The 15965-nt window shown below is 35.3% G+C and overlaps 1 protein-coding gene across 1 annotated transcript in view; it reads right to left on the reverse strand.

Annotated features, from left to right (window-relative positions):
* mpv17 (mitochondrial inner membrane protein MPV17) overlaps nt 1–15965 on the reverse strand; it is a 45345-nt gene that overhangs the window by 1482 nt on the left and 27898 nt on the right. The window contains exons 3-6 of the mRNA XM_088908417.1: nt 12453–12545; nt 6295–6390; nt 2248–2280; nt 1009–1061 (exon numbers count right to left, since the gene is read on the reverse strand). Of these exons, the coding sequence (XP_088764543.1) occupies nt 1009–1061; nt 2248–2280; nt 6295–6390; nt 12453–12545 (275 nt within the window). The remainder of the gene's footprint in view (nt 1–1008; nt 1062–2247; nt 2281–6294; nt 6391–12452; nt 12546–15965) is intronic.

Raw genomic sequence — 15965 nt, forward strand, 5'->3', positions numbered from 1 at the left:
TGAAAATGTATGATGATTTTAGAGATAGATTTTAGTGCACAGAAGCATAGTTAATGCCTGGTATTAAAAATTAAAGAGTCAATTTTGCACTGCTGTTGATATTAGAAATAATAATACATTGCTACAGATGTTCAATAATCTTTTTTTTTTGCACCTTGCTTAAACATAAAAAAATATTTTATTATCCTGGCAACACCAAGGATTACCCTTTTCCTTATCCTAGCAATGATAGACAAAATCTTCTTTAAAGAAAATAATATATGTTTTTTTATTAAAGTAAGCTGTGTATTTGCACCTGTTATCAATATAATTAATCATTTTTACATGTGCTTGGCTCATGAACATGATTGACATTTCTAAAAGGAAAAGTAAAACAATTCACTGCAATCCTGTTTCTTTGTCTCAAAGATCTTCAGATCTTGAAGAATAAAAAACAGATAATTTTACTTTTTTCATAATATGCTATTGTTTAAAGACATATCTCAATTAATGACAAATAAAGATGGAATGGTGTTCTTTTTTCTCAGTCTCACATGTCTATAGTCAGCCAAGGGATACATCTGCCAGACTGTAACTCGCTGAGGTAGGGAGGAAAAACTACTACACACCTACATGTAAAATCAAATAAAATTATATTTTTTGCTTAGTTTGAATTCATTAATTCTATTTTGTTGCTAAATAATGAGTTGTACTACTAACACCTTCATAATAAGAACTTGAAGAATGTAATAATTAATGTAATTTAATAAATTAACCATCTCTAAACGTGAAAGCATGACATAACTATGCATGATTATCTTTCTAATTATAGTACAATCAATTTTATCCAGCAGCTCTGTGTGTGCTTGTTTGAAGTTATCCATTTACAAGTTGAATGTATCACAGGTTAAATTATAATTCACTGCTTCAATTTGAATATGAAAAAGTAAATATCACAAAATAAACAGAAAGTAACAGTTCTGACAGACTCAGGTGCCTAAAGTGACAGCATTTCATTGATTATATTACCTGTAATGCAGTGGTATGAAATAAAAATTAGCTATCTGTACACCTGGCCATAGCTGAAAAGAAAAAAAAGAATAAATTGTAAGATCTGTTTAAGCTTTATACAGTATTTCATAAATATTTTATTAACCATATAACCCTTGCAGTAGGCTTTCATGTCATGGTTCTTTGTTTAATATTTATTAAACAAAGAACTGTATAGCAAAGGCATTAGATACATTTTCAGAAAAGTGGCTAACTAGACACATACAGTAATAGGATAGCAAATGTTTAGTGGTGAACAGACGGTGTTACTAATACTGGTTCTAACATTCATCCATTTTATAAATGCGATATTCAGGGTTGCAAGGGAGCTGGAGCCCTATCCCAGCAAGCAACAGGATACATCCTGGACAGGGTGGTAGTCCACCATAGGACACACTGATTCACACCAGGGCCAATTTTCCCAGAAGCCAATTAACCTACCTTTTTGGACTGTTGGAGGAAACTGGAATTTTCCAGCAATCAGAGGAGATTGCTCATGCGAACATGGGGAGAACAAACTGCACTAACGCACATACTGCAGCACCCCAGGTTGGGAATGGATCTCAAGGCCCCTGCGCTTTGAGATAGCAATGCTAGTCCTGACCCTAACCCACCCTGGCTTCTACTTATAAGAAGCAAAACGTGGATACATCATCTACCAAACATTTTCAATTGAAAGCATATTCAATTATTTTCAATTGCGTAATAATAACTATAAAGTATTTGTTAAGCTCTGATCAGGTGGCATACAAAGCTTTGAAATTTGCTTACAAATAGACAATACTCATCAACGGGAACTGAGAGAGCTCTGGATTTGTACAAACTAAACATTTCTGCTACCACAGCAATATTAATTTTGTAGTTTTGTTATGTATGAAAACATAGCAAGTGATCACAAATAATGCTGTTTGCTGTGACATTACCAAAAAATGTTCAGTCAGGTGCTTCCCCCAGCAATCTGAATTATCTATTGTTGTTTAAATTTAAATAATTTAGCTTATTTTGAATTAAGAGATAACAATCCCACTAACAGACACTTAAACAATCAGTTAAACAACGTTTCAGGAAGTAGGAAACTATTAAAAAGGTTTATAACTCCAAAACCAAATAATAATAGTTTTAAAGTCTATTCAGTCTTATGTTATATTTTTATCATACTTTTAGATACATTACTATATTACAACATAGCACACAAAATAAATACATAGAAAAACTTACATAATAGTTTGAAATCAAGGCATCTTTGTAATCCTGTAACAAATAAAACATGAATGATTTAATGTTAGCCAACAGTTTTACCAACTCTGTCCAAGATAACTTTTATTCTGTATCATACATAATGTTCCAGACAATGACATTTCTGTAACTGGTTTGTATTTAAGACCCATCCAATGTGTATTTTAAAACTGTGGAAACAAACAAGGTGCTTTCAGATGTTCACATGATGTCTGGTGCATGCATTTATGTTTTGTATTGGTGGTAGTGTTTTTCTTGAGAAACACAAAAAAGCAAAAGTAATTATTTCTTTTGGTTCCATTAGAAATAATTATTCTCTTCTCTCAGACAATCACATTGGCTACATGTAAGTATATAAGGACATTCTGTATAGAGACCGTAGAGCTCAAGCCTTCTTGTATGAAAACAAAAAAGATGGATTCTGGAATCATGGATAATATCCAGTGAAATAAAAAGCTTGTTGATGGCATGATACCGTCATTATTTGGGCCAGGACAGAGAGTATCGGGTGGAAAGACAAAATCAAAAAGCATAAAACTACCTCAAGTATTAAAATATTATAACCTTCAAATACCACGTATATAGGATATACATTTTAATTGAGATATTTAAAAAAAAATCTGACAATAATTAATATAAAAAATGCCTTTATGTATGAAACTAAATCCAAATTCAAAAATATATACTGTATCTTTACATTTTAGTGTACCCCTTCCCAAAACAACAGCTTAACCTTGATTTCTGACAATGCATGAAGTGTGAATTAAAACAATTTTCAGTGCCAGTGGGAGTTATGCTTTTTTCAAAGAATCTTTTTTAGAGAGTTTGATGTTTGCGGTTCACAAACATCCTTTTGCCTGAGTACTTTTACAGTTCGGCTGAACAGGTTCTCTGATGTCAATAGTCAAGTACGGCCATCATTGCATGCTGATCTAAATCCATGTGGGTTTTACCTATGGGGATTCTAGAGAGATTGATGATTCCAGCCTAACCCACACTTGATTGAGGATTTAAGGGCAGAGATACATCAAAGCTGAATTGTGATGAATTTGATTGAACTGTTGATTTTCATTGCATCCTTGTGGAAGGTGACTAAATATAAAGAAGCATACTGCGCATGCTTTGAAATAAATTATGAATTTCCAGTGTTTAAACTATTTCATGTGTATGTGTATTTGACATACTGATTTGGTTGGTACACCTGAGCTAAATGAAATAGCAAGCATGAGCAGGTGAAAAAAAGAATTAGGACATGACTGCATGTAGAAGGCATACTGTTTTTCATTTCTTTTTCTGCACAATAGAGGACTCTGCTTTTATGACACGTTTGACAGGAACCCTCCTCAGGCTTCATTCAGTTCTCATTCAGCCCTCATAGCTGAAAGAACGAGAAGCTCTTCCATTCCTCTTAATGTAGTCCAATTAATCTATCTTAACCTGTCGGCTTTGTCAGTGTGTTAAAGCACAGCCCAGCTGAAGCTATTGCTTGTGTCAATGACTTATCTTCTCATATCCAACAAAAACCCAATATTCTGTAAAAAAGCAAAAGATGGACCTGGCCTGCTCTCCTCTTTAAACACTAGCTTGTTAACTTCGAAATCAGACAGCCTTGAAAAATGCCATATCTGATAAACTACACCCAAAATGTTGGTGAAAAGCTGTTACAAAAATGGAATAAGATTTTATTGGTTTTTACCTCCTTCATCTCAAATTGTCTATTAGCAGAATCCCAGTAGGTGACTAGACGCCGAGTGGGGGACTAGACAGTACCACCCCATGGTAATCCATGACAAGAATTGAAAGTCACAGTTTAATCTTTGTTTATGGATCTGCAGCAGACAACAGAAGAGGTACTGTAAATATAACAATGATTTTCCTGATCAATCAGAAAGATCACAGTGTGATTGCATTTTAAGGTGATAGCTAGTTGAAATCCTACAAACTGAAGGAAGGTAAGAGATTCTATGAGTTTAACATGACAGATCCTGCCTTAAAGCTGGAATTGTGATGTCACATGAATGACATCAAACAGGGCAAGAAAAACCCAGCAGCTCCCTGTCATTCATTTGTGACCTGTCTTCTCTGAATTTCTCTCAATTTAAAATGCAATTCTTACAATTTAAAATGTTGATTTTGATATAACTTATTTATAGTTTGTTATAACTTATTTCTGAAAAATGTTCCTCAAACATTTTCAAATACCTACCGGAAAGACCCATAAATGCAATTTAACCCGTTAAGAGTATAATAAAACCTGGACATAGTACTTAAAAGTACTAATTGTCCCTGTTGAAAAGCAAGGAGTTCACTCCCAGAGGCTTGCCTGTTGCTGCCACAATTGCACTTTGTTCTTTTATTGTTCTCTGTTCGGCTGACTGCTCTGGAGTACCAGACCTCAGTGATGTTCACAAATGACAAATACTGAATATTCCAGACAATCAAATTTTTCTAAAACTATTCTACATGCTACGTTCACTATAAGTCTATAATCCCAGTATCAAACAGATACATTTTAAAGACATTCTAATCACAAAAAGCTCTGAAGAGCTAGTTCCTATAAAAAAAGAACACAGGTGGTAGAGCATTTAGAAGAGTGTCTTTGCTTTCCATTCAAAGTGGTAATTTCTGCGTAATTTAACGCATTGTGTTATGTACTCGTTCAATGGTCATAACAAATACAAATGGCTAGTCCAAAAATGGTAGGTGTTTGAGACTAAATTATGACAAACCACTTCTCCTAGATTTATTAATTAAAATATTTATATCACTCAGTGGATTATTTGTCAGTCTGACATCACTTATCATGGATATTTATTACAGTAGGTATCACTGCAAATTAAAAACATACACGAAAGAGCAACAGATTGGCCCAGTACTGTGAAGCAAGTTTATTATAGAATTTTCTGATTAAATAACTTACTTTGAAAATGGGAATACTAGAGATGTTTCTAAAGTGGTATTTAACAATTCTGAGATATACACTAGAACAGAAAACATTCTATTACATTTTGGTAGTCAACTTGTGTTTTGTACATTAATTTTAATGAAAAAGAGCTCTACCCAGTTTATTGCCATGCACTTAAAGACCTACCTGTTTATGACCCATTAGCCCTTGATTTACAGCTTCTTTACCTACACAGATGTATTCACATTTAAGATAAGATAAAATAAGACTTTATTGATCCCTTAGGGAAATTGATTTCACACTCAACACCATCCTGGAACACCCATATAAATCTAGATGCAGAACATTCCCTTAAAACTCTGTTTAATGACCAATTTAAACTTTCTTGAATGGAATTACAGTGGCTCAGATTTTACCAGTTAGGTTTTGACGAATATTACCTACAAAATGGCTTTTGATTTTTGATCAGTGAATCAGCATTATAACTTGCAATTTTTAACATGTCACATTACAACGTTAAATATGTCAATGGCCCTTCAGTCCAGTTGTGTTTGCTCATGTTTGTTTTGCATTGTTATCAGATGTTTACACTCATATCTATGAACTACTGAAACAAAGCAATGGATGTATGAAATACAGAAATATTCTGAAGAAACACAAAGTATGTGTTTTCACAGTAGTTTCACTAATTTCATTCTAGTTGTTTCTGCTGTTCATCTATTAATTGTGTTAATGGGTTTTGGAAAAGATACAACAATCAGCCTTCATATGATCTGAGCAGAAATAACACAAATTGCACAAGAACTACAAATGGTAGAGTATATTAATTGCTTTAAGATGTGGGAGCACACTGAAAACCACTCAGGCACAAGAAATTAGCTGGATTGTTTAAAATGGAGTACAATTTTTGCTCACTTTGTTTTGCCATACTGAGCCTTGTTCAGAACATCGTTTGAAAAATGAAGTCAAAGAATGTGGATCTGAAAAACCTGTTCTACCAGACTTTTTCTGAACTGACATAATTTAATGGATGGTGCCAACCACCACAAAAAAATTTTCAGGAAGATTTCTTTCTTCATTATGGTTTTTGTGAACTATAACCTGGAGTTTAATTTGACTCTTACTCTCTTCAGCTTGGCCAGGTTTTCCTCCACTGACAGTCCATTTAAAGCCCCAGTGATAGACAGGAAGCAACCAAGAAAGCATGGAGCAAATGCTGCCTGTAGGGAAAAGAGATAAGAAATTGCTTAAGCTGTTACTACTGAAATAAAAAATACAGAACATAAACATTTTGATTGTAAATATTAGGGTTGTATACTAGTTGTATACTGTACTAGCAATAAAGTTGCAATGAAGTGAAGAGAATCCTGAGGAGATGTTTACCATATGTGTTGTATCATTTGGCTGCTTTTTTGTCATCTTCATTTGGATGGCAATCCTGAGCTGTTTATTTGCACACCATCATTACTGTACATGACATTTACTAGTATGGCTCCAAAAATACATTTACTGCTCTATTTTTCCATGCAGATTTTCAGAAAAATAAAGTATACCAATTTTGAAAATTAATTACAGTAAATGCATTTTGTGTCTGACCATGACATACTCAAGTAGATTTGTTGGTTAAGTACTAATCACTCTGTTAAAGAGAGTTGATCAAGCATAGTTGGTGTCAAAAAGCAGTTGATGATGAGGTGATTTAACCTGCTGAATGCCAAGCATGGTGAAAATCAAGAAAGAAAAACTCAGAAAGGAAACCATATGTCCTGCTTATCTAGAGAACAATGCTTTTGTTCTCCATCAGTATGTGGGAGAGGTACAGAAGATTTAAACAATGGTACAGTAATGAAACATAACATTTTGTGTAGACTGCCATAATGGATGTCAGAGAGACTAATTGTGTTCAATGGACCAACTGATGGGGAGGTCCAACAGCAATGACTACTGTCTAGTCACTATAGAACTTGTAGTGATTAATAGCAACCTGACTGCATGGTACTACATTGCTAGCAGTTCAGTGAACATCCTTATGTTGCTTATACTGTATAAGAACAGTATAACAACAATTGTCTTGTGAGATGAGAATGTGACAGTTGTGCTTTGCACTGCTGAACTTTAATGGAATGTGAGGGGATGACATATAGCATCTGAAGACTACAAGAGGTATGGAAATCAATGATATATTAGCCAATCTCAATTTAAAAGCTGGAAAGCAAATCCTTTACATTATCTAGAGCTAGACAGTTCACTACAATTGAGCACCTTTAGTTAGCACACGAACTGCAGACGTCTGGACATACTGAAGCTTAACTGGTATCATAAAATATAACCCCTTGAATAAAGTGCTAGATCTTAGAAGATATCCCATCAAAGAAAGTCTTACAGTAGTCTAATCTCAATTGAATAAGGGCATATAGCATCAGATAGGTACCTGAAAGGTACCTTTCAACACAGGCTGAAAAGTAAAATCTTTAGAGCTTGATTTGAGCACTACCAGCAACAACAGTGAAGTCACAAACTTTGTGACGCTGAGAAAAACTGAAGAACTGAAAAATGAACCTATGAAAGAAGGAGTTGTCATGACTGCAATAAGAGTCTGCAGCTGGGTATTAATCTTTTATGGAACAAGTAATAGGTTTATTCCATGCTGAAAAAAAGAAGAAAGAGAAACGTTTCAGCCGTGGAGCTTTCTTCAGGTGTCTGTTAATCAGGTGTCTGTTAAGGTTAATCTTTTATGTTTGGTTATATGCATTATCCAATGTAATTCTGTTTTTGAACAATTATTGAGTACTGTATATTAGTAAAATTGCAAACTAGTCATTCTATTGACCTGACACTGAGAGTGCTGCAGTTCTGTGTAGAGGAGAGGCTGTTGAAGAAAATACAACAGCTGAGTAAAGACAAGGAAGATGTTTTACAACCACTTTCACTCTATATGTTATGCTTGTCTGGTTTAAAAAATACAAAAATCCACATCCACATAATCATAAACAGCCCCATGGCGTACATACAACAATCATAAACAGCCGTATTGCTTCTTTTGCAATGTGAAAGACATGTGCAGTCTACAAACTCTAGATGCAGGGGGAAGTGTTATAATAACTGAGGTTTAAAAATCTACAGGAGATAAATTTGCATCTTAATCATGATACAAATGTATGTACTTCCACATATGTTTTCACACAATCTACAGAGATAATGCAAGTATACTCTTTGCATACATTAGAAAACATGGTTCATACCACCTATGGTGGTAAGGCAGACACAGATGCCATTAACTTATGCTAAGCTGAGTTATGTGAAAGGCAATGCTTTATCTGGGCAAAAGCTTCCATTAGCTTTTTGAAAGTTCAAACTATTCAACTGGCTCTACAAATGTTCATACTATGGGATCTAACTATTTTTCTGTGATATCTTGGAGTTAAAGAATAAATTTGCTATGTTGTAATAATTCAGGAAGAACAGAAATGAGCTAAAGCAATGTTCTTCTTAGTTGAATGACAGCTAATAAGACTCCATAGCTTTGATTTTCCTTTCCCCATTGCTCATGCATCTTGGATTCTGCTCTCATTGTGTTGTTTTCTATTTACAGGTTACAGGGTTATAACATGAATGTTATTTCTTGAATGAATACATCAATAATGCAGGTTCTTTACATTTTTCTATCATATGCGAATGTCATAAAGCCTACTGAAGCCTATGAATTAATGAAAAGGATGGTTTTAGGCCAGAGTATAACACTGTATAACAATCTGCAGCATAACAGGCCATCCTCTGACTCTAAGAAATGAAAAGGAAGCTGTAGATTGAGCTTTGTTTTCGAAACCCCATGAGAGAAAGAAAGCAAACCACGTCCTGCGGAAGTAATTTTCCAGCCAGGCTAGCAAATACACTGTACAGTGATATCCTTTCAGAAGTCTGAGCATTTTATAAATGGGACAGGATTATTTTTGAAAATAGCATTAAACCCAAATTCTGCTGCCCAGGTTGGAGTGAATCAAGGCTCTTTATTAATTTGTTGTAACATGTGAAAATTGGTTTTATCATATTTCAAAAAGCAAAACAAGCAGATTTTACAATGAAATTCTAAAAATATATAATTGCATATTCAGATGAATTTGCAACATTCCGTTTTAAAGACTGACAATACAAAATGGATTTCTGTATTGAGTCAATGTTTTACTTTTTTATAAGTTTGCAGTTTATATTTGAACAATATGAACATAATGTTAACACTTACGATGATAGTCATGAATACATGTCAGTATCAGAGATTTCCCTTCAATATAGATTTTTGCATAAAGTGTGAAAATGGTTTTGTCTTTAAGCTCCAATTTTGTTTTCCAAATCTTTAAGCCAAACACAAAATGCTGCAGACCATAAAGAGATCTGGATTACAGTACAGTATATTCTCATTAGAAAAATAAAAATAATCAATATGGCTGTTGTGCATTTCATTAAAAATTGTAAAGAAAATGGTGCAGTTTATGAGGACATCATCAACATTTACTTTATATTGCAGGCTGGACAAGTAAATATCACACTTAATATAAAAAGCTGAGAAATTATTTTTAAAAGGTGACATATTAAGCTTGCGTTTGAAGGGAATGTAATGTATGAAAAAGTTTGTCCATTTTATAAAAACAGCTTGGCCCTCACCCTGACCTTTTCTTGTGGTACTTCTTGTTCTTAATGTCACAGGCTGTGCTTCTCACAATAGCATCTGAACACTGGCTCCTAAAACCGTTACTGTCTAATCAATCACACAAAACATTCAGACTGCTTAAAGAGCAGAAGTAAAGGTAATGGAAACAGTCCCATCATCATTGTCAATTAACCATTTTAAGAATAGTTAAGAGCTTGTATGGAAGATTACCAAGCAAGACATTTAACACATCAAATGACCTTAAAGCAACTGTAATCTTCAAAAGACATTAATGAGACAGCACCTTAAGTTAAACAATGAGAATGACACCTTAGTATCTTAAAATATCTGTAAAATAGCACTTTGTATTTATTAGCTGTATGTTCCACCTTTAAACGCCACAACAGCTATAGTCTATTCAGAAAAAAACAGTACTTTATGATAGGAATTTATGTCTTTTTTAACCTTGTTGATTGAGTAATTTTGTATCACTTCCTTCTTTTACCTGTGTGATACAATACATTTATTGTGTGATACAATAAAGCTTTACTGCTCAGTGGCCATGAAATCTTATGATGAATGAATGTGGGCTTTACTGATGCCACCTCCTGTAAAACGTAGACCAATTTCATTGCCAGGGTTATTGGTCCAGTGAAATCTAAGGAGACACAATCTTTGAAGCAGCCTTTATTTACACTGGCAAAAAGGCAGCATCAACTATACACTGACATTAGGTTCCTAGATAATGAACACGTAGAACTCTAAAATCAGCTTGAAAATCCATTTATATGGACTGTAGAAGACTTCTTTTTGAAAGAAAAATACTACTCTCAACTAGTTATTTTAATATAAATGACAAATTCAATGATGCAATCGACCACTGTTATTTTCAGGATTACAGGACATACATGAATCTGTTTAACACTGAAGGTGTAAACATGGCAAGAAAAATAAACAGCATTTACTCATAAGTATGTTGGTTATTCTCCCCTGTTTCTGAAAAGATTTTCTGATATTTCAACATCTGACAAAAAAGGAATCCACTGTGCATGGATTTTGTTTTGCAAGAGATGCATTGTTACAAGCCTGAACTGCATGTCTGAAACGTGGTCTGTATGTAACAGATGTCTATTTTAATGTACAACCACTAAAAAATATCTCCGATACTGTACACAACCCTGAGTAAGTTTGAGCCAATATTTCGGAAAGGAAAATGTGAATGCAAATGAATTTACTACTGTGTGATATACTGTATAGGCACATTTCTTGTATATCGTCTATTTTGTATTTTTGCATGTTGTATTGTGTAAACCTTCACTTTAGATTTGTTTCTGCATATTGTTCTCAAATGGGCTCAGTACGAAGCGGGGCAGAGTGTCCCTATGTTTATAACCAAACAACAATGAAATGCATTAATTTCCCTTTTGCTCAAAACATGCTGTTTCACTACTCATACAAAGAGATATATGCAGAATGAACAAACAAACGACTGAGGAGCTCACTATATATTTGCATCAAAGGGGCACTGTATAAAATGGAATGTGGAGCCAGCCAGCCAGCCAGCCAGCAAGGCAGGCTGACCCTGCACAGGAGCATGTCAAACACATACACGCATGCACACACTTGCGCCAGGGCCAGGTTTCCCAGAAGCCAATTAACGTACCAGTATGACTTTCAATAGCGGGAGGAACCTGAAGTGCCCGGAGGAAACCCACATGAGCGCTCCAAAAAAAAAACTTCATTAATTAATTTCAACAAATGGAAGTACACAAACTAAGGTGTTTTGGAACAGTAACACACTCTATAAGTATGTGGCTCTATAAGCTGAAGCAATTAAAGAAAAATATCGGTCTCACCAACCTATTATTACTGTAGTGCTCGTTACTTACAAATTCAATGGCACCTTGAAATGCCAGTTCGTCACTGATTGGAACCAGGCTGACTGAAGAGTACAGCATTCCAGCAAGAATAAGTGTCAGCAGCAACAATTTGTTCATATTTCTATAGCATGACCCTATTTTTTGAACAGAGAGATTAATACTGATGGTTACACAAATATTTAAAATATATTTTGAACCAGTAATATGTGAGTGTAACACATAGATCATATAGATAGGATAGTCTTTAATGGTATGGGTTATACTGAAGGATGACAATAATTTACAAAATAACAATCTGCTTCATTGATTCCTTTTTTAATTGAATTGATTAGCTTTGATTTTACCCATACCAGTGCATGAAGCGGACATCAATAGGATCATAGATTGACACCCTTTTGATTAGTAATTCCTTTGCCAATTCATCATGTCTGGTATCAGGATCATTCATTTATGTTCGTCTTTTCAACCTCAATGGTCTTTACTTAAAAAATCTCCAGCACATAACATGCCGACGGCATGCATTATCCTCAGACAGACTTTCAAGTTTTTCCCTTCATCTGGAATGAAGTGCGTATCAATGGTAGCGTAGAGCCAGAAGAATCTGAACTGCAGGTTTCTGAACAAAGACATTTGCTTCTCTGTATAATGTGACGGTTCCTGTCGTTTGAAGTAGGAAAACGGTGAAACAGAAACCTTTGGTGAGGATATTAGAAGCTAGAATAATATATATCTCCTTATTTTAGTGTTTTAAACCAACCTGGTCTAAAATCATCTTCTTGAAAGCCACAGTTTTGCTCCCACCTGGGACGATCTTCTCAAGCACCTTATACCATCCTCCTATTACAGGACCCTGGAAAATACAGACATGTCTGGCAAACATATTGGTAGAAGAGGGGTTACATGTACATACGGTATGTTACAAGGCACATAAAAGCAATACTGCTATCAGTGACAAAGACTTCTGTTTCACATTTCATCATGCTACAAAACAGCTACAGCTGAATAGGGTTAGAAGGAAATTTTCAAAGCATGGTTAAGATGGGGCAGAGGAAGTAAAAAATTCATCTTGGTTTACTGGTTGCTATATTTCAGTAAAAAGATCTACTCCCTGAAAAAAGAACATGCCAGAAGCATTAGTCAACTTTTATTCAACACATTGAATTGGCAGTCAGGCTATAAAATCAAACAATGTAAGACAATGTACGTACTTGTGTTGTTAATTTTGAACATACCCTAGAGTAGTGGGTGTTATACACAGTAAGAAATTATGAGTAATCACACTTCTTACATACCACATTCAATCAAAATAAATGAAATCATAAGGTGATTATTATCAGAAAATATAATTTATACAGTGCTGTGCCAAAAGTATTCAGACCCTTGCACAGTTTTTACATTTTGTTGCTCTACAGTTTTCATGTAGAGAACTATGAAAAGCAAGAAGCTTTGAAAATAATGCAAGAATAGAGTTGTCAGCATCAGTCTGAGAATTCAGTTTTGAATAAAATATTAAGTTTAAAAATGTATATGCATCACACATTATTTCACAAAACATTTAAGAAAGGGATCATATAAAAACTGTTTTATTTTGAGGTATTTCTAATCATAGCTTTTAACATATTCAAACAACAAAGTCCAACCCAGTAAATTCAGGTGACCTTAAATTCAGGCATATTCTCTTTAAGTAAACTCCAGAGTGTTTGATTACATATCCCTTTGAGCCAATATCTGGTGAGTCTGCAACTCATTTGCGAAACTCTTTGTGTGATCATTTGAGATGCTTTGCTAAACCTTTGCTGTAGACACTTTGAGTTCTTGTGTACTGCTGTTGTGTTATGCATATATGTACATGTAGATACAGAAATGCAGAGGTAAGTATCAAAAGAGCTACTATCTACATTTATTGTGTATTAAAGGAATTCACATGGCCTTTAACATTAATTTCCTTCAGACTGGAGAAATGGGTTTTAAATAACCAGATAAATATTTCTAGCTTAGAAAGGAAAGGTCTAAGATTCTCTTAGGGAATGTACCCAGTTCATGTGGGGTATATTTATCTTGTTCTTAATAATGTAAGAGAGAATAAGAGAAGTGATAAATGACACTTGACAAATGAATACAGGAATTACAGATCCTTAATAAAGCAACGTTTTGGGAGACTGAAATGCCGTGGCTCACAATATGATATAATGTGTCCATTACTTTGTGCCAGAACTGTTGAATTGATGGACTACAGTACATCAGATTCCATGGTTGTATTTATCATTTACATTTTTTGTGTCATTGTGGGAGATTTCAGCTTCTGATAAACCCAAAACAATTGCTCTGAGATTCTCCAGCAGCGACTCCCATGGCTCTCTGGGAGAGAATGAGACATGCAGACAGTTTCCTCTGTCATGCCACCTGCACAGTCGTTCAGTCATTCACCATTTGACACATTCCAAAAACCACAGTGCCCAACATGAGAGATAGTGTGGATTGGCAGAACAACATGCACTAACTTCCTTTCAAGCTTGGAACATACATTACCTTTGGCCAGAAACCCAGGACAGCCCCTGGATGACTAGTCCCAAACCAAACCTGAGATTTTCTGTCAATTACATGCTGCTGCTTGGGGAATACCAGTTTCAGAAAGTATTTATCAACATCCTTCTATAGTTTCTTACTCAATAGTTCCAGATAATCCTAGCCTAAGATTTAACTTTTAACCTCAGTGGTCTTCACCAGCACATAATGAGTTAGATACTGAGGTGAGCAATCAAGTGTCAACAAAAATCACATAGTTCAGAATACAATCTACAATACAGTATGGTATGTTCATTCATCCATCTTCCCACCACTGTATCCAATACAAGGTCATGGGGAAGCCGGAGCCTATCCTAGATTGTAGGGCACACACAGACAGACATATTCAAACCAGGGACAGTTTTCCCCGATGCCAACAACTTACCCATACATCTTTGGACTGTTAAAGGAAATGTTTGCTTGCTTTGTTGCTTGCTCCCGAGACCTTGTACTAAATACAGTGGTTAGAAAATGGATAAAAGTTTGGATAGTACTGAACCTGTTAGCCTTATACGATTAATTTGGTTCATAATTGTTCTCTTCTGTTACCATGTTGCTTTATAGCCAAATTTTACATAAGGTTTAGGGGTATTGAATTAATGATATGAGAGTGTATCATTAATCATTATATACTGATGAAACAAAGAAACACCTCCTCCTCCACACTCTGGCCCTCCCGTCTGCATGGAACAGGCTGAAGAGTGACTCATCTGTGAAGAGGACCTGATGCCACTGCTGACGAGTCCATCACAGCCTCTCTCTGGCCCAAGCCAGTTGGGTATGATGTCTAGGAGGTGTGAGCAGAGAGCCTCTGACAGGTCGCCTTGCTCTAAGGAGAGCAGCATGGAGCCTTACTGTGCTGTCACTGATGCAGGCATTGTTTTTGCCGGCAGTTCAGCAACAGTACGGGTGGCAGATCTGAAACCATCTCTCAGATGGACCAGTCTGATGTATCAGTCCTGCTTTGGTGTGGTCAGTCGAAGGCGACAGGATCTTGGACTGTCATCTGTCCTGTCGGTCTGCTGAAACCTTCTCTGTAGTCGGGACACACACAACACAAGTTGCAATGCCTCACTGCACAAGCTGTATTGCTACTCAGAGGGCTTAAAACAAATTGACAACTTTTTGTGAAAGTACATAAGCTTTAACTATAGTATTTGCATTCCAGAAAATGTTGCATTTCTTTTTTCCATCAGTATATATTAATAACAATATAATAATAATGGAACAAGTAATAGGTTTATTCCATGCTGAAAAGAGAAGAAAGAAAACACAGCAGCCTCTATGGCCGAAAACGTTGTGTTTTCTTTCTTCTCTTTTCAGCATGGAATAAACCTATTACTTGTTCCTTTGCAGCCTACGCATGCTGACGCAGCTACCCACCTGAACATATAATAATAATAATGAAATTATATATCAAATAGAGTTAGGAATGAAAAAAATTGAAATTCAGAGAGATGACAACTCCACACCCACATGTCTCAGCTAGAAACATATTTAATGAAACCCTAATTTTCCAGTACTTACTGCTGGCCTCTCTCCTCCTTCCCCATAAACTTCCTTGCTCATTCTCCAGGTGTTGGTGAGTCCAGTATCATTATAACCAGGCTGTTGCTTCCACACCAATTAAGGTTAAAACCACACACATCAACACTAACCAAAACAGCATTCACATTCACATTGGCAAAACTAAGGTTGTTCAAGC

Source organism: Atractosteus spatula, chromosome 2 (assembly GCF_055471065.1).
Source record: "Atractosteus spatula isolate fAtrSpa1 chromosome 2, fAtrSpa1.hap1, whole genome shotgun sequence".
NCBI classification, from domain to species: domain Eukaryota; kingdom Metazoa; phylum Chordata; class Actinopteri; order Semionotiformes; family Lepisosteidae; genus Atractosteus; species Atractosteus spatula.